The sequence below is a fragment of the Tachysurus vachellii genome, chromosome 4 (genome assembly GCF_030014155.1).
Source record: "Tachysurus vachellii isolate PV-2020 chromosome 4, HZAU_Pvac_v1, whole genome shotgun sequence".
Taxonomy (NCBI): Eukaryota; Metazoa; Chordata; class Actinopteri; order Siluriformes; family Bagridae; genus Tachysurus; species Tachysurus vachellii.
In genome coordinates, this window is record NC_083463.1 from 7,326,681 (window position 1) to 7,347,557 (window position 20,877).

The window sequence follows — 20,877 nt, forward strand, 5'->3', positions numbered from 1 at the left end:
GAAAACGCACTACACCATTTCATCTATATACTGTAGTTACATTTACAGCTGCACTTATCCAGTGGGTAACTTACATTTGTGAGCAATTAAAGGTTAAGAGTCTAACACTTGGTGGACTTGGATCTCAAACTCCCAACCTTCCAATTAATGGTCCAATGGTGTAACCACTAAGCTACACATAGAGGCAGGAACTAGGAAAAACTTGATAGAGCAATCAATTTAGATGTCCATAGATTTATAACATTGAATAGGATGGCATGAGAAATATCAGGGCATTTATTATAAAAAAAATTTACTTTATCACCACTGATGTCTCAAAAAGGTTGATTTTATTGGTGAATTGGAAAAAAATACACTGAATATTTGGAAAAGGGACACCATGATGGTGATCAACTATGCTTGAACCCAGTATAGACTTTAATCTTGCAAATATTTAACAATTCACACAATTCAGTTCATTAAAATTCATTCATGAGATCAGGTCCTAAAATTGTATATTATGGCATACGTCAGTGTCAGATTTTCAAATGATTTAATCAGTAGTGCAGAAGAAATACAATCTTATTTTTTTGGGCACAGTGATTGAACTGTTTTGAGGCATGTGGTGAAGGAGGTCTGCCAATCTCATTTACATTTACATTTACAGCATTTCGCAGAGCGACGTACTGTACATAAGTTCTTAAATCTCTAACATTGCATCATTAATGCTTGCTCACTAAGTTACATACTTAAGATACCATGAGTTTAAAACATTTGTTCAGAGTTACAATGAAAAAGTGTTTTTTTTTTTGTTTTGTTTTTTTTTTGTTTTTTTTTTTTAAATGCAAAAGATAAGGAAAGAAGTGCTAGTTGAAGTCTCCAAGCCATAACCACCTCACTGGGTCACTGGTTAGTACAGTCTGATAATGGTTTATTATCTGATCTGTTCCAGTTTCTACAAACCTCCCTTGTCATGCATTTCACTCTCAATAGGTTAACAAAAGAAAATCCCATCTATAACATTTCTATAAACTGGTAAATTTTGCTTGATTTTAGGGAACAGAGGAAAAAAGAAAGAAAAATCATTTATATACATTTGTGTAAAAAAACAGACATTAATGCTTCAAATCGGTGAAATTGTTGTTTACAGTATACACATGACACTAGGCGTTCTCAATATGTTGTAGCTTGGGTGTTTAACTGTAAAATACACAGACTTCCTCAGCATTCCTCAGATTTCTTTTACCAGCATATGCTTTTCATTATTGAAACACACACACACACACACACACACACACACACACACACACACACACACACACACACACACACACACACATGTTTCAGCAAAGTTGTCATTATTTATTGGCCCACTTGTTTTGGAGTTATTCATTTTTGGTTTAAAGGCATTCTATTCAAGTGATCTGTTAAACTGGCTAATAGGTTGATAAGCAACACTGTAAAAACAAGTCCTCTGGTGATCACTGGATGCACTTTGAGAACCCCATGATGGCTATGTAGTTTGTCATGAACTTATACATAATCCACGGCCGTGTGGATCGTGTGGTTAGGGTTTGGAGTCCTTAATGTATGTTCAGTTTCAGGAAGCTGCAACTGTTGAGTGTTTAAGTGAAACCTGTACCCCTCACATGCTCAGCTGAACTGCAAGTATTTTCGGATAAAAGGGTGTAGTACATGCAAATGTTTTGCTCAGTTCCCATATAATTTGCACATTTTTACACATGACTGATATAGGATAACGAAAAATGTCACACTCAAAGATTTTCCCACAACCTGGAGAGCATGCAGACTTCTGCAGATTAGGAAAAGGACTGTCGTTAAAACAAACATGGCTCTCTCAAGCACCTCACCAGGTCATTGGGTAACACTGTTTGAGTCTGGAACTGGTTCTGATCACTGTTTACTATTTCTGCCAGACTCCCATCGGTCCACAAGTTTCCATCTACAACGGTCTGAGTGGAAAAAGGGAATCCATTAAGATCCATAGATACAGGTCTTCCATCCACAGTCAAGCAGCTTGGCAGAGAAGCATGCATTCCTTGAGTCTGAGGAAAATGTTTAAACGGACTGAAGATAGGTGAGGAGAAGAACCCCCAAAGAGGCTCGTCTTCTTCCATCTCAGATACCTCACAGACCATCTCTGTTTCTTGAGATATAGTGACTTGAGGTTTATAAGGACAGACTGTCCAGTCCTTCACAACCGTAGTCTTCTCTGTGGTTACTTCTCTGTGTACAACCGGGTACGAATCCTTCCTTTCCGAAGGTGGACTGTAGTCCTCAACTGGAGATAAGGGTGGGTCGCTGTCCACAGGTTGCCAGCACAGATCAGAACCATATCTCTCATCCTAAGATCAAAAACAAGCATGATTTGTGTACACATTAAATACCAGCAGTGGACAGTTTTATAGCTGACATTTAGAAAATATGAAAATAACACTTTGGTGACCTAAGGCATAAAAAGTTTTTTGAAAACAAACTTTTTATAGGAAAGCTGTAATTGAGACTTTTACACAGCTGTTTTATTTTTTTCTACCAAATGCTTTTTGTGCTGATATAAAAATAAAAACACTCATACAGTGACACTCACTGTAATTATAACAATGCTCTTAAAAGTCCTTGCAGTTGTTGGCTAAAAGTTCATTTATTTTAGTAATTCAACTCAAATATTGAAACTAGTGTATTATATAAATTCAGTACACACAGACTGAAGTAGTTTAAGTCTTTGGTTCTTTTAATTGTGATGATTTTGGCACAAATTTTACAAATTTCATGTTCCAGCAGGATTTGGCACTTGTCCGCAATGCAAAAGCACCAACAGTTGGTTAAATGACCATGGTGTTGGTGGCTTGACTGGCCAGCAAATTCACCAGACCTGAACCCCATAGAGAATCTATAGGTTATTGTCAAGAGGAAAATAAGAGGAAACAAGAGACCAAAAAATGCAGATGAGCCGAAGGCCACTGTCAAAGAAACCTGAGCTTCCGTACCACCTCAGCAGTGCCACAGACTGATCACCTCCATGCCACGACATTCTAATTTATTGAGATGCACCTGTAAGTAGTCTAGGTTGATATCTAGATAAGATTTATTATGATCAGTTATAAATATTACTGTACTCAGATATTACCTATATATCTATTTTTGATATATCTATTTTTTATTTATTTTTTAGATTTTACAGATTTTTTTTATTCTTTGCCTTAGTGTTAATACATATCTGTATGAGACAAATCTGTATGTTTAAATTAGAATTTAAATGTTAAATAAAGATTGTTGGTAATACAGAGGTTGTTGTCTTTACTGAAAATTGGATTAGCTTTTACAATTTAACTGCACGCAACCAATGAAACCAGAACATAAGTAGAAGTTTTGTATAATTCTGTAACTTTTTAGTGGAACCAATGTTTCATTTTTCATTTGCTCAATCATGCGATATGGTAGAACTTCTGAAATGCTGAACTTTTATTTATTTATTTTTTTTTCAGCTGTTCCTCTTTTTCTGATGTGAAACAAAACCTTCAAGTAATGTGTTAAAAGCACTTCACATTCGGCTTGCCGTACAACTGCATGTAAAACGTGACATTTATGACAGTTTTAAATATTAAAAAACCAAAATACGCTAACCTCATCTTTATTCTTTGTCTCAAACTTTGTACTTACAAATTGTTCCAAAATCAGTGGCATGATGTTGAACATGGTAAGTAAGGAATGTTTACAGCAGATCCAACATTTTTTCCTGGCTTAAGATTTGTCTTGGAATACATTAACACTTAAACATCCATAAAATGATTACACTGATAAATTATTTTAAAAAATGGGTTTATGATAAGGGTTCATAACTTCCTAATGTGGGGCTATGGTTGTTGTTTGGAAGGTTGGGGCTCAAACTACAACACTTCCAAGTTGTAACTGTTGGGCCCTTGAGCAAGGCTCTTAACCCTCTCTGGTCCTCTCAGGGTTGCTGTATCACAGCTGACCCTGAACTCTAACCCCAACTTTATGAGATGGGATATGTGAAGAAAAGTATTTCATTGTGCTGTAATGAAAATGTGACAAATAAAGACTACTTCTTCTTCTAGTGTGATTCAATTTGTCACCATGTCTGGTATAAGCTTCCATGTAAAAACCTTAATTAGAAACTGAAGAACTAGATTAATTTTAATGATACATTTATTGTCAAGCTGCTTTGAGACAATGTCCATTGTAAAAAGCGCTATACAAATAAGCTTGAATTGAATTGAACTGAATTAATTACATGAGCAAATTTCCATAATCCAAGATGAACCTGAAAATGTTTTACAGATTTTCTAAAACAATGCATAAATAATGCAGAATGTGTAGTTACCTTCAGTAATTTGATGGCATTGCTGTTTCCAAGCTGGGGTAAATTCTGAGAAAGCCAAGCTGGTCCCATTGACACGCATACCTTCCTTAATCTGCAAAAAATAAATAAACAAATAAATAAATAAATAAATAAATAAATAAATAACAGCACAACGTATAGTTGTAATAACCAACATATACATACAGTACTTATAGGAAAGAATAGTTAGCTGGGAAATGTGCACCAATAATAACCTGCAGAAACCTGCAAAAACATGAATCACTACCATTTCACTATGCAGTCATGATCTATACTGATAGTAAAAGTATTGCATTATAAACTCCTAGAAAACCTTAGATGTGCCCCAAATGATAACATTTGTAAATCCAGGTTAAAACCATTTTATTTTCATGTGCCTGAAACTATGCGAGAAGCTAACATAACACTTCAAATCGTTCTTTGTAGCAATTGACTTTTAACCCATTTTATATAATGATATTTCTCATGTCTTATTATCACTTATTTTATTTAAATTGTCTTACACCATTTATTTTCTTATTTTTCCTCTATGTAAATCACTTCGATGAGCGCCTGTGTATGAATGGACATAGAAAAATCTGTTTGCCTTGCCTTACCTTTGTCGTGTACATTTCAAGTACAATAGATTCACAACGATTATGATAGGAACGGCAGTTATGAGGCATATCCCGACTACCAGTCCATCTGAAAAAGGAGATTGTTTGATTTAATAGCAAGTATCACCACACAACTATTGCTATTCAGATATATGAAGCACCTGGTTTCAGTCTGAAACAAATTTATGTCATTAGCAATGTATAGCTAAAACATTTTCTAATCTCACTGGAAATTCTACCAACGCAGCAGCCCTCGGTGGATCAGTGAGATCACAGTCTCACAAAATACTACAGACAGCTGTATAATGATGAAAAAATGTAATGAATGGGAAATAAATACATCCAATTTGTTATTGCCAAGTTTTCATTGTATAGCTCTTTGGTAACTCACTGCTAGCATTAGTTTTCAGAACGGAATAGTTAATGTATTGTCATGTTAGCTAGCTAGTGAATATTATACTACTTTACACAACTTAAAATTCATCATATTGTTAACTAGCATATGCCAACGGTTTAATAAATACAATTTAGGAACTTTGCTAGCAACTTTGGCTATGCCTATACAATATAATAGTTATTCTTATTTTAGTTAGCACTTATCAAATGTGGCAACTAGTGTACACAATATCATAGCCTAAATATATCTTATTTGCTAGTGCTTCATTTTAAATACATAATAAAGCTAGCGTTAGTGAACATGGATAGTAAAATTAAATAGCTACTGCTGGGGATCAAGTTTTTATGCTGTTTTAGAATGAATGAGGAGGAGGGAACTCCTACAGGCCTTCATGAAAGCTTGAGTGTGCACAACATAATGTGCCCGCTATCTTTCAATAAGATTATAGTAATATTTGATTTGGATCAATCAGGAAACAGACACATTATTTTGTTAAATCTGACAACAGAGGAACTTAATAGATTACTTATTTACTAAGATTATAGCTGGCTAGTTCTTTCAAAGTGTTTTTTTTTTTACCACTTGGTAGCTTGAATATACCAAGGTTATAAGTAAAGCATAGTAAGCATGTAATAGGATATAATAGAGTGTAATATGGTGTAATAGAGTGGTGTAATGGGGTGTATTATGGTGTAATAGGGTGTAATAGGATATAATAGAGTGTAATAGGGTGTAATAAAGTGGTGTAATAGGATGGAATAGAGTGGAATAGAGTATAATATGGTGTAATAGGATATAATAGAGTGTAATGTTGTAATAGAGTGGTGTAATAAGGTGTAATAGAGTGTAATAGGGTGTAATAAGATATAATAAAATGTAAAAATAAACTGTATTTTTGTTCTATTGTATGACCAATTTTGAACTTAACATACTATCAAGTGTAAGAATAGCATTTATTACTGTATATTTAGAATAAAGTACAGTGTAGATCAGACTTACTTCTCGTTTTTTCTGCAGCAGAATGCATTGTTAAGGTCTCTATGCGAGGGACAATCTCCTTGTCCAAATCATTTGTTATTGTTTTAATATCTGTAAATAGAGGAAAAGTCAGTTACAGATTAAATCAATATTGGTTTAAAATTTTGCCACATATTAACTATGCAAATAAACATCAGGCATTTAACCACAAGCAAATCCCTGTTTGGAACAGGGGAATTCTGGATCATCCTAATTGGTCAATTCAGTCATTTGTATGAATGAACTACAGTACAATGTCTGGAAAGCACCTTTAAACAAAAGTTAATATTTGCAGTTTTCACCTCTATATATGCAAAGATTGGTGGCCAAACTTCACTGGTTTCACATTCCATAAGAAAGAGTGTGAAGCTTGAATTAACAGAGCAATATCACAGCTGTACCTAAAATACTGTGCAATCCACACAGCATAATGAGAGATAGTGAGAGACATATCAGATCTCAAAATAGGACAAAATTGTTGGTGCACGTCTTGCTTGCACATCTGTCACCAGGACAACAAGTCTTTGTGGTGTATCGAGAGTCAAAATATCCAGGGTAATCAAGTCAAGTCAAGTCAAGAAGCTTTTATTGTCATTTCAACTATATATAGCTGTTGCAGTACATAGTGAAATGAGACAACGTTTCTCCACGATCAAGGTGCTACATAAAAACAAAGACACGGCTAAAGACTTGTAAGTAGTCTTAGCCACAATGTCAGCAAACCACCATGAAGGATGACACAAGAGGAAGCTGTCTGAAATGGGATGTATGGGTACTAACCCACATTGTGTCCAAAAAAATAAAACCACCACTTCCTAACTCACTGCAAAATCCACCAGGAGTTCCACAGGATCTATATTTGTGATCAGCCAAACATTTGGTCACTCATGCCAAACATTGGTTACATGACCAGAGAGATGGTTTGGGCTGCAATATCAATGCATTCCCTTGTGTTTGATGGGTGCATCACTGATAAGGAGTACTGAAACATTTTGGAGGACCATGCACACCCAATAATTTAAACAATGTTCCTTGAAATATCAGGGTGAAAATGTCCCAGTACACACTGGTGACAGAGTGAAGTTGAACATCTCCCATATCCTGCAGAGTCACCAGATCTAAATAATAAGTAGTCAAGAACGGAATGGCTCAAAATCCCTCTGGTCACTGTACAGGATCTCACGTTCCTGGTGCTGTACTTGCTGCAAAAGGAGGTCCTACACCATACTAATAAATTACTGTGATCTAAAACCAATTTATATATTTGATTGCATTAAAAATTCGAAGCATTCGTAGTATCCTGAAGACACTCCCCTCTTTGTATCGTATATATGCATTGTTTATCCTGTGCGAATCTGTAGCAAATTTCCTTCTTAAGAGCTTAATTCCTCCATTACTCAAAATGTAGATGACTTTTATTAGAACGCAGAAAATACATGTTTATATTTTGGAACATCACTTATTTGCAATTACATTTCTTTCATGAAACATCTGACATATATGATATATAATCATAATTACGCTTATAATTATATTGTATACGGTTATACAACAGGGGGGCACGGTGGCTTAGTGGTTAGCACGTTCGATTCCCGCCTCCGCCTTGTGTGTGTGGAGTTTGCATGTTCTCCCCGTGCCTCGGGGGTTTCCTCCGGGTACTCTGGTTTCCTCCCCCGGTCCAAAGACATGCATGGTAGGTTGATTGGCATCTATGGAAAAATTGTCCGTAGTGTGTGATTGCGTGAGTGAATGAGAGTGTGTGTGCCCTGTGATGGGTTGGCACTCCGTCCAGGGTGTATCCTGCCTTGATCCCCGATGACGTCTGAGATCACGTCTGACGTCACAGGCTCCCCGTGACCCGAGGTAGTTCGGATAAGCGGTAGAAAATGAGTGAGTGAGTGAGTAGTTATACAACAAAGTGATCCATGAGTTCTTCATCAAAAGATAAATGCTATATTCCTTAGTCTCATCTTATTGTAGTTTTTGTTTATATGACAAATACACAGCACAGGATTGTTTGGTTTATTTACATACAGACCATCATGCTACTTCGGAAGTCTGTACAGGAAATGAAAATACCAAGTTATTTCATGGGTGCTTAATGTGCTAGTTGTTTGAGCAGTAAACACAACATATCACAGGGACCACAGACACAAAACTTATACCTTGTAAAACTACTCGAGCATAATAGTTAGTCTTTGTTATATGTTTTTAAAAAAAATGAGTACTGAACAAAATGCTTATAGATGTATTTTGGCAACCATGAGCTTCTAACAGGCCTTGTTTGGAACAGTTCGTTTGTACAGAGTGACACATCGTCTGTATTTATGCCTCTACTTCCTGTTACATGTTAAACCACAGCATCACTTTGACAAGTCCACTGAAATGCTTCGACTGCAGTAAGGATACAGGCCTGTCCAACTGACTGAACTGAATGATCAGATTTTGTTTGTATTTATAAAACCACCCCGACACATTAGATGGAATGTTCTAGCATTCTTTATTCTAGCCAATTATTTGTTCTTTCAATCTTAAGCTGAAATGAGGCACAGCTACTCAGTAAAGCCATCAGGCGGGTGATTCACACATTCATGTTACTGGAAGTGGATTCAAACTTTCTCAGTATATGGTGGAAAAACCTGCTGTTACAATGTGGGTTTGTGTCTTAACACCAAAGGCAGGTAAACTCTTTCCATTATCCATGTCTGATTCAATTACTTCTATAAATTTAATAGGACTATTTACTTACTGGTTGATTGATGTTAATGTAGCGAGTTAAAGTTGCGTGATAAACATGCACGTTTACATGCAGATTTTTTAAAACCATACACCACATCGCATTTCCTCTCATACAAAGCTTTAATCCCCCCCACCCTCTACACATGTGCATGTGTGCAAACACAGAGACACACAGAGCCTCTAAATGACATGTATCATGTGGTCTAGGTTTGGTAAGTCATCTATAGAGGGTGTAATCAGTCATCATGTCATCTACCCATGTTCTCGAGTACATTACTAGCCAAGTGTGTTTATTAAAGTTAAATTTAAAAGAAATTGCCAACATCTTGTACAACTGTAAGGGTGTGGTTTAATTTTCTTGTACAATATTCATACATACACTTGTTAACGGTGCATTAATGACTGTTGGTTTTTTTAAAGCAATTCACACCGATTTTTCTAATCAATTTCAATTCTAATCAAGCCTTCATAAACATCACTGTGAATCAAGATCGTATGATTAGGTTTGCTATAAAACTTTTGTTTTAATGTTGCTGAATATAAGACAATATCTCTCTCTCTCTTAGATGTCTCTCTTTCACCCTCTCTGGTAGAAAGGTGTTACTGCGGGTGACTTTTGAAACGTGGGTTGCACTGCATCCGTCTCTACCACATGAATTAATCTGAGTAGAAAATCAGTGCACATTACAGCCATATTCATATTCATAATCACATTCATGGCTGTACACCAAACCGCATAGTATGTACTAAGGAGGAGGCCTAAATGACACCACTGGTGATCTGTTATCAGAATCCGATCATTATTTTGTACATCATTCTGACTTCCAGTTGCTTAGTATTAGATAAAAATGTGAAACCTTCCACAAGGCCTCGCTTTTTAGCCAGAGAGAACATCAGCCAGCTACTTTGCTTCTATCTATGTATCACTGATCTAACAGCCAACATCATGGTCTAACTGTAAGCAAACAGAACAATATAACCAGTTAATGACAGCTAGCCTCCAAAAACATTAGCGCTTAACAGTAATCACTAAGTAAAAAGCCTGGTTGTCCTGGTTAAAAGGCGTTGTTGAGAATAAAACCCTCTGGTTGTATGTTGAGATGTGTGTTTTTGATTGTCTAATCTGTGTTGTGATTCTGTTTTCTAATCTGAATGTTGTCTGGTCTGACTTTTTAGCAATCTAATTAACATTAGGAGATTGCTCACTGCCTTAAAAAAGTAAAAAATAATACAAATAAAAATTAAATAAAAGCAGAGCATGTTCATGAATTCTTTTTTCCCCCTCTCTGGTATTAATAATAATGTTTGTAAATAAAATAGAACAAACCAATAAATAAAAATAAATAATTAAATAAATACTTCAGTTGTCTCGGATTAAAATTACGACCTAAATATTTGTAAATAAATATAACCTTTGAGGGCATTCTAAGCAGCTGCATCACTGTCTGGTTTGGGAGCTGCACCATCTCGGATCGCAAGACCCTGCAGCGGTTAGTGAAGACAGCTGAGAAGATCGTTGGAGTCTCTCTTCCCTCTATCATGGACATTGACCCCACACGGTGCATCCAAAAAGCCATCAGCATTGTGGATGACCCCACACACCCCTCACACACACTCTTTACCCTCCTGCTGTCTGGAAAAAGGTACCGAAGCATTCGGGCCCTGACGACCCGGCTGTGTAACAGTTTCTTTCCACAAGCCATCAGACTCCTTAATAACTGAACTGAACTGTACTGAATACAACACACACACACACATTGACTGTATGGACTGCACAGACCTACACCAAATACATACTCTTCCAATGTACATCCATCAACCTGTTTACATGCTGTTTTGCACACTGTTTTTGCCCTTTACACATGCTGTCTCACATTTCAGTCGATTGCTGTTTTGCACAATACTTTACAATACCTCATGTAACTGCTGCTATAATACTAATGTGTTCATTCCAGTATTTCTGCACACGTAATATTGTTTAAACATACAGTATTTACACTGGTCAGTGCTGTTTCTGTTTATTGTCTTTTGTGTATTGTCTTTTGTGTAATGTCTTGTATTTTTTGTCTGCACTGTCTTTTGTACTGCACTGTCTTTTTTTGTCTTTTGTCCTGCACAACGTTTTTTTGTCCTTTGTCCTTCACTGTTTTTATGTCTTTTTGTTTTTTTGTCCTGCACTGTTTGCACCAGGTTGCACACTTTATGTATCTAGGACTAACTTACTAAGTCCTTAGCTCTGACTTTGTTTTATGTACAGCCATGTTCCTGGAGAAACATTGTCTCATTTCACTGTGTACTTTGTCAGCTGTTGATTGAAATGACAATAAAAGCTTCTTGACTTGACATGACTTGATATATATATAAAGCATGAACATACCATTCGTGATCGTATGAATCTGCTTAAATGAAGGACAAGACACTCCATCACTTCTTTCAACATAGAGCGAAATGTTACAGAGATCCCCTTGTGTAGCTGTAATTTAAACAAAATGAGAAACACATCGAGTTCATAACGTCATGACGTCTTCAACATCGTCGTTAATAACACAAATACTGAACAATTATGCATTAATATACCATTTAGTTAATATACATTCCTGGCTGATTGTTGGGATATTTTCTCTTACCCTGAATGTATACAGAGTTGTAGTTTTTTTCAATTCTCTTCCACTGCACTTTAAGTGGGTTGCATTGCCACTGAACTACAAAACCCAGCATTTTCTCTGACGTCCTAGATGAAAAGTCCCACGTAAGGTTTATGCCGCCCCCTGCAGCATGGCTTGATTTTATTTCTGGAGTTGGTATGCCTGCTGAATTGACAGAATTTGATTTTGCTTTCATTTAATTCATGCCTACAATAAAAAGTCACCTACAATGTGATTTAGGTTCAGTTCATGACAAAATAACGCACACACACACACACACACACACACACACACACACACACACACACAAGCAAAGAAAAACAACTCCTTAAATACACAAACATAATCATTTAACTGTTAACTCAATTGATGACAGATGTGATTTACCACAAGAATTTGATTTAACCGATATGTGGATAGGCAAAAAAATTATCCGATTAACCAATTACAACAATGAAGTAATATAATTAATGTATGGAATGTACTTTTTCACCCCTTTGTTCTATCTTTAATTGAAATGGGGCATTGAAGCCTATATTATCACCACATTTACATTACAGCACAGTGGAATACTTTTCCTGGCATATTCCATCTTTGGAGTTTGGAGGCTGAGCACAGAGGCAGCTATGATACAGCACCCCTGAGAGGGTTAAGGGCCTTGCTCAAGGGCCCAACAGTTGAAGGGCCCTTGAAGCCTGAGCCTCCGATCAACAACCCAGATCCTTAACCACTTCAGCAACCACTGCCCCATTCTGTAGTGTTTATGTGTGGAACTGAAATTAACGAAATTAGGCTGATACATCATGATGATAAAATGTAGAGAATAAATCACTCTAGTTTATATTCAAAAATACAAAAAAAAAAAACTTGTGAGCAAGTAAACACCCCCATAGTGTTTGCTTCTCTGGCTATTTGGTGGATGGACTCATTTCTAGACAGGTTTCTGCCTCATTTCCTCTCCAATTTGATCATCTGCCAATTCCCACCTACCATCTACAGTATATCTGCCCTATCATAAGACAGCTACCACTTGGGGAAAATAATGCTAACACATGTTTCCTTCAAAACATCTATGCAAACTTTTGAACTCTGGCTCATGCCTCACCACATGGGCAGCAAAACACTTTCGGAGGAAGTGCTATGTATCCTCGTCACATGCAAGAATGCTACTTTATTTTGTGTACCTTCATTACATCCCATTTAAATCCATTTTACTTCCAGCTTTTAATAAAAAATGTTCAAGGCACAAGGCAAATTTACATACTGGGATACACAAATTCGATTTTTTTATTCGAAGTCATCTTTTGTCAAAAATGTCTCACCTGAACAGATCAGTCTCACTGAAGCTGGTGGTGAACTTCCTGCTGATGTAACAGCACTGAAATTCAGATCTGTCACCTCCAGGGGCAGCTGAATAGTGTACTGTGTAACAGCCGTTGAGCAATTCAGAATGTATGTGGTGCCTTTCTCTTGATAGACTATTTCATAATGGTGAAAGACTCCTTTAAAGTCTTCTTTACCTAAAGGCTGAGGATAAGTCAAGTGTTAACCAGTCACATCAGTAATCATTTAAGAGTAACGCACATAAACTATGCTAATTGAAATGTTTGAGAAGTAATACAGACAAAACCCAAGCTAGCTACTCAAGACAAGTCTAGTGAAGTCAAAAGGTAACATTATCTTCTCATAAACTACTTAGTTAGAAAATAAAACATTGTAGTTTAGCTATAGCTTGACTTACTCAGCTTTAGCAAACCCAGTCAGGTGCCAAACATTTTTTTAAAGTAAATTGATTAACTAATGATTTTCTTCTTCTTGACCTCTTACCTGGCAGCTCCATCTCCAACATCCTTCTACCAATATAACCGTCTCCATCCTCTGTACATATCCAAACCATCTCAATCTAGTCTCTCTGTCATTGTCCCCAAAAACAGCAAACCTGAGCTGTCCCTCTGATGTGCTCGTTCTTAATCCTGTCCATCCTCATCACTCCTGAAGAGAACCTCAACATCCTCATCCCTGCTACCTCCATCTCTGCCTCATGTTTTTCCCTCACTGCTACAGTCTCTAACCCATACAGCAGAGCTGCTCTCACTACTGTCTTCTACACCTTTCCTTTGATTCTTTCTGACACTCTTCTTTCACACAACACTCCTGACACTATTCTCCAACCCACTTGCACTCACCTCTTCACCTCTTTTTCCACACTCCTTGTTCCACTGGACGGTTGACCCCAAAATACTTAAACTCCGGCACCTTTTTGACCTCAGCCCCCTGTAACCTCACTGTTCTACTTCCCTCCGTCTTTCAAACTCATGTATTCTGTCTTACTAAGACTGACTTTCATTCCTTCTCTTTCCAGAGCAGACCTCCACTTTTCCAGGTGTTCCTTCACCTGCTCTCTACTCTCTCTACAGTTCATAATGTCATTCGCAAACATCATTATCCATGGAGATTCCTGTCTGACTATCACCATAGCAAACAAGAAGGGACCTACAGCACATCTCACTGCTGTCATACTTCTCTCATACATATCCGGAACTACTCTTACATACTTCTCTGAGACTCCTGACATCCTCATACAGTACCAACTAAGTTAGGCTAACGACGTAATTCACACCATGCACAAGCAAGCTAGGCAAATAAATTATGAGAAAAACCAATTATGCAATTAATATCATTGCCCGGGTTTAATCTCAGATTAATTCAATAGTATAGAAATCCTAGTATTTTTCTGCAGTTAATATGGTGTTGTTTGTGTTTTTGGCCCATAGAGGGCGCAGAGACCATACTAATCTTCTTATCTGTCCAATTTTAGTGTTGCCACCATGATTGCTATATGTGACATGAAATTGTAGTTGTGGTATGCACATGGTTTCAGTCCCTCTTTTAATTAAACCTCACTGTAAATACTAACCTTCCACATGACAGTCACATTCTGAGTATTGCTCTGTTCGTTTCTCATGATTGTCCTCCACACATCGAGCTTGGTCGAAGGTGCTGTGGAAAAGCAGTGAAATGAAATCAGTAGAAAAAACAGATAAGCGTCATTTTCAAATCAAGTGTAAGTATAAAAGGTGTTTGAATACGTTTAACACAAGGAAAAAAATAGTGATACTACTTCTAAATATACTGTATACTAGTTATATACAAACACGTGTAAAGCCTCCTTGACAACAACCAATATGCATGTGTCAGATAAATAACTGTAAAAACAAAAATACGATACAATCAGAATTAGAAAATTGTAGGATTTGTGAATTTGAATGTCCTATTCCATGACTCATCCATTATAGATGATTAAAAGTGTGCATTTTAGTTCGACAACATTCATTCAACCCTGTAAACACATTCACTCCTATTAAATATTTGTAATATTCCACAAGCCACATGCTGTGGTTGTATGATCTAAATTTCCTGAAGATCACAGAACAAGATAAGTTAAGATTTGGTTTTGTTATATAATGTTGATACTGAGTGACAAGTTCACTTTGGTGCATATCTTTGGACTAAAGGAGGAAACCGGAGTACCCAGAGGAAACCCCTGAGGCATGGAGAGAACGTTCAAACCCTATACACACACGTCAGAGGACAGAATCAAACCTTTACCAAAACAAAAATCTGTTAAGCAGTGTTGGGTGTAAAGCTTACACATGTCAACTGCATTTACCTTTTCCAGGGCTGCTCTGACTGAACCTTTCACTCCACAAACTGCAGTTATTCTTCATTGAGGCTGTGCAGACCTTCAGCTCAAACTGATATAATGTCAGTGGCTCCAACTTCTCCAGCAACACAAGGGTCCCTTTGTGAAGCTGAGCCACATTTCCCTCCACCTAATCACATAAAATGAGTAAATCTGCTTTCAGCCTTTCCAAATTCAAACAAATAATCTGCTTTGAGAAGTGATCAAGTGTAGCAATAATATAGCATTTACAGCATACACCTTTATCCAGAGCAACTCATATTTATCTTAAACAACTGAGGGATAAGAGCCTTGCTCATGGGCTGAACAGTGGCAGCTTGGTGGCCTTGGGATTCAAACTCATAACCTTTCAATCGGTAGCCTATCAACATAACCACGACTGGTCCCACCATCTCTCAGTGTAAGAGGTAGGTATACAGTACAGCAAGACTCTTTTCTGTTCTGGCACCGAGGTGGTGGAATGAGCTTCCTCTAGATGTCTGATCTTCAAATGATGGATGAAGACCTAGCTCTTACTGAAGCACTTAAACTATTGCTTATTTTCTGCTAGTACTTTAGTAAGTCTCTCTGGGTAAGGGTGTCTGCCAAATGCCGTAAATGTAAATGTAACCACCGAGCTACCACATTGATAATCCTCTGGTAAACGTGTGCAGTTCTTACCCAGCCTGAGTGATCATGTGTTATCCGAAACCTCAGCCTGGGCTTTAGATTCTCCATATTGTCTGAGCTGTGCCAGTAGAGAGTGGGGGAAAGGGAGCCTTTCGTGAATACAATCTCTTTAATTTCTGGACGACTTGGAATTGCTATAAAAAGGAACAAAAACAGTATATAAAATAGTACAATCCTGTTATTCGTCTTAAATAAGTAATCATGAATCATTCTGCAACTGCAGTCAGAATCAAAAGTGAGAAAGCAGCAATGCTTTACATGAATGTTACCCCAGCTAACATTACTTACTGTGTTTACTGAACACAGAATGAACTATAACCATAGCAGAGGACAGGGACAAGTTAACAGCTGTAATAACTAACATCGATATCACTTAAAGTTCTTATGACAACATTTCATTATGCACTACAGTGTATATAATGATAATAAAGTTAGATTTAAATTTGTAACCACATACAGCTGTGATATATATATATTCTTTCCACATTCATAAATCCATACGAGTAAAATAAATGAAATGCTTGTATGTTACAAACTGTTGGAAATTGCTAGAACTCAGGCTTCCAAGTGTAAATACCGGCACTTACAGTTTAGTTTATTTAGTTGTTTAATCACTATGTTTCTATTTAATTCATATCCGTTATTGCAAATGTATTATTACTCATGCACAGTAAACATTTTCCTTACTGTAGGTGTTTTATTTAGCTTACTTGACTCATTATATTAGAAAAAAAAACCATTAAAAAAATAAATAAATAAATTAACATGAATTATTCTGTCAGTTGCTTATAGTTAATTCATACTGATGATTGTAAAAGGTAAATAATGAAGTAGATTATTTTTGTTAAGGGAACCTTAAACAGAAATGAACTGAATTTCTGTAGTATCTATATTGTGTAATTGATTCCAGTTTTAGTCAGTAAAAGAAAATATGACAGAGTGATAGTCGGTTTTTTCATTATTAAAATAGATTACATTATACCACTTACGAAACCTAGTCACTAAGAGCCGGTGTGGCTGCAGGTCTGGATCCTGCTTGTTTGCAATGAAAAGCTATAGCCATAGTGTATATACTTTTAGAGCCGGTCAGTGTGCACTGATCTATTGCGTTTTCCCAGATCTTCAGTTCTATTATAATCAGAGAAAGGACTCAAGGTAGCATAGCAGCTCGACCCTCATTGATATTATACTTAATAGACTTTAGAGGCTACCAATCTTTTAGACTGAATAATGAACAAGACAGACACGTGGTTGGAAAAACACAAAACCATAATGGATGTTAATAAACTCTGAACTCTGATGAATGGTAGAGTTCAAAAAGAACTTTCAGAAATGAAGAAATGAATTGAAGGCTAAAATGACCAAAAGACAGAAATTGAAGATGAACGTACGGTTAGCGATGATGTCCTGTCCACACACAATGTGAGACTTTCCTTCGTGTATCTCGAAACAGTAGATCAAAGATTGCGGTTCGTTCACGACAACTTGTGCTGTTACGTTAGCACAGCTGATTTTTCGTAGTATTTCTTTTTCATTAAACGTCATAGTGAAGATCCTGCCACATTGCACGGTGTCGGATAGACAGTGTACAGTCAGGTTGGAGCCAATAGGAATGATGTCTTGGTCAAGTGTCACCTTTCCAGTACAAGTCACAGAATAACAGTCTAAGAGACGAGAGACCGAAAGTCATACAATAGACACATTCAGCTGTAATCATTTAAAAAAGTTTATACAGATAACCATGACAACTCACTCACCTCTTAGTTCACAACTGAGTAGTAAAAGAAAGACAAGTCGCAGGGCTTCTGTAATGATTTCCATCTCACGACTCTCTTTAACACGTATCACACAGAACATTAAAAGACTTTTTACTTCATAACCAACTAAAGCTATACGATTCACAGAGACTTACCATATCGCTGCCTTTCTTCATCTGATGAAGCGACTGTCTCAAACCTTGCTTGGTTTGAGTGACCCATATGCGCACTCAAAAACCGCTTGTGTCTTAAACCGTCGATGCTGATAAAAAAAAAAAAAAAAAAAAAAAAAAAGAGAGAGAAAAAAGTGTAACCAGAGTACTTAAAGCATGACCATGAGGCTTCTCAACCATCATGCCTTCTGATGTCATTTCGCTCAGAGGCAAAATGTTTGGCACTTTCTCAGTCTTGTTTTAGGTTAGATGACCTAGTTTTGTGGTTTTTATACTTATCTTTGAACTTTGCACGTGTGTGTCCCAGTTTATCAACCTCGTTATGCGGCCAACATATAGCTTTGAGAGTGAGAACTGACTAACATTCAATAAAGTTTATAGTTAATAAATGGCTATTAAGGCTTTAAGATTTTAACACCCACACCATTTTCTGATGTTTTGCAAATTCTGTGACCACATGATAATGTGTAAGAGGACACAGTTACATAACACAGTAATGTTTCCACATCGATCTTATGTTTCATCTCAACACATCAAGGATGTACAATAAAAAAACTAAAAAAAAAAAACGAACAGGCTCATAAGTGAAAGAGAAAACAACGATTGCAAGAAGCAAAGGGCAAAATGCTATAAAAAAATTATGAAAATTAAATGTCAAATACAACAAACATTATGAGTTTACTGTATGTAAGTTTTTATTAGACTGTAGTCAAGATACTCTGTTTTTTTATTTCTCCCTAAAAATATTTAGGAAATTTTGTATTTACGAGGGGGGGCACGGTGGCTTAGTGGTTAGCACGTTCGCCTCACACCTCCAGGGTTGGGGGTTCGATTCCCGCCTCCGCCCTGTGTGTGTGGAGTTTGCATGTTCTCCCCGTGCCTCGGGGGTTTCCTCCGCTTTCTCCCCTGGTCCAAAGACATGCATGATAGGTTGATTGGCATCTCTGGAAAATTGTCCGTAGTGTGTGAGTGCGTGTGTGACTGAGAGTGTGTGTGTGTGCCCTGCGATGGGTTGGCACTCCGTCCAGGGTGTATCCTGCCTTGATGCCCGATGACGCCTGAGATAGGCACAGGCTCCCCGTGACCCGAAGTAGTTCGGATAAGCGGTAGAAGATGAATGAATGAGTGAGTGAGTGTATTCACTGAGATACTTAAACAATATCTGGGACAATCACTGGAGTATGGAGTAAAACGCTTCAGTGGCAGATTAGTGTGATGGATTCTTTGTCTGGATTTCATGTCTTTTATACTAAAATATGCTTTATGAGGATTTCAGACAGTCAAAGAGAAGATGCCAACTCCATGTGGTCTTTGAAAACAACAATCTCCTCATCAATCCACTATTGTCAGACTGTATATTTATAATCACACCCTCCAGTGTCACCCAAATGAGGATGAGGTTCTCTTTTGAATCTGGTTCCTCTCAAGATTTCTTCCTTTTCCATCTAAGGGAGTTTTTCCTCTCTACAGTCACCTCAGTCACCTCAGGCCTGTTCATTAGGGATAAATACAAACCCATTTAAATATAAGTCCAATATTAATCTTGAACTTTTGGCTAATATTAATATCTTTGTATAATATTAAACTTTTAGTACTTTGTTTCTTATCTTCTGTAAACTGCCACTGTTAAAATCGCTATACGAATACATTTGAATGAAATTGAATTGAATAGAAGTGTTTTATTCCTTTTATTCCACAGCAATCTGCAATTTAAATGTTTAATGTTTTAAAGAATGAGACATCATACTGTTTATTTATTTGAAGCTGCATTTAAAATTGTTAGTTGCTGTCTGCATGACCTTAAAAGAGATATATAAACCATCATTCTGTCACTTTCTCTAAACGTTAATAGGACAAAAGTACTGGCTAACTGCAAAATACAGCATGCTTTACATCTGACTGCTGATGCTGGAAACTTCCTCCATTTTTTTCTTTGTTAAAATTAAAAAATAGAAGGTTTTTATGCTTGTCATTACTCCATATTATGCGTATAAATGAAAAGATTAAATATTTTATTTAGGGCTCTGATACAGAGTATGACAATACAGCAGCACAATCTGTATATAGGGCTGTATATATTGTAAAAAAAAGTTCTAAAATTTATATAATAAATACACAGGATGGTAAATACACAGAACAGTGCATGATGACTAGACAGGAAAATATTCTATTCTGTTCTTAATTATTTTCTAACTGTGAATCTAACATTTACTGACAGAAAATCATACATTGAAACGATTCAATTAATCCTGATTGATTGATGTATTGATTTAAAATGGTCATTTTGATTACTGAATATAAATTAATAAAATATCTCATCATTATTAAGCTGCTATTCTAAAAGTCTTCTGACCAATCAAATTTAAGGACCGAACAATACAGTTTTTAAATAATGCAACAATAAATAAAGCAAATAAAGAAATAAAATAAATAACGTATACACGTGTAAACACCTATTCCCGGTTAAAGTATTTTATAAGATTTGTCTACCTGTAACAATGAAGTTCTATCGAATATCTATGTAAAATGATTTGTTAAGAATAGTATCAGCTTAAAATGATTTCATTAACCAAACTAATAACAGAAGAAATCAACGATTAACAATTCTAATGCATTCAGTTCATTTGCATTTGCATATTTTAATCTTTTTTAATAAAACATGACAATTCAAGATTGGGTGCTGATTTTTACGGTGCTATAAATCATAATAAACGTAATAGTAGTGACTGTAAATAAGTAGAGTTACTGTACCATGCCTTGACATGTTTGCCACCGTTGGTGTGTGAATGTTGGAGCGTGTGAAGGTGTTTCAGCAGGA

At 36.5% G+C, this 20,877-nt stretch overlaps 1 protein-coding gene across 2 annotated transcripts; it reads right to left on the reverse strand.

Moving 5' to 3' along the window:
• Nucleotides 1-312: 312 nt before the first annotated feature.
• Nucleotides 313-20,842, reverse strand: il23r (interleukin 23 receptor). 2 transcript variants are annotated; one of them, XM_060867514.1, is made up of 14 exons: nucleotides 20,811-20,842; nucleotides 18,042-18,148; nucleotides 17,887-17,961; nucleotides 17,521-17,793; nucleotides 16,121-16,263; nucleotides 15,428-15,590; nucleotides 14,675-14,757; nucleotides 13,080-13,284; nucleotides 11,740-11,919; nucleotides 11,490-11,585; nucleotides 6,356-6,445; nucleotides 4,960-5,047; nucleotides 4,346-4,436; nucleotides 313-2,345 (listed from the first exon to the last, which is right to left on the reverse strand). In XM_060867514.1, the coding sequence occupies exons 2-14, from the start codon at nucleotides 18,106-18,108 to the stop codon at nucleotides 1,818-1,820; spliced, it is 2,082 nt and encodes a 693-aa protein (XP_060723497.1). In that variant the 5' UTR covers nucleotides 18,109-18,148; nucleotides 20,811-20,842; the 3' UTR covers nucleotides 313-1,817. The 2 variants fall into 2 exon arrangements, with proteins under 2 accessions (XP_060723497.1, XP_060723496.1); XM_060867513.1 differs by having other exon boundaries at nucleotides 11,740-11,922.
• Between the last annotated feature and the right edge of the window lie 35 nt (nucleotides 20,843-20,877).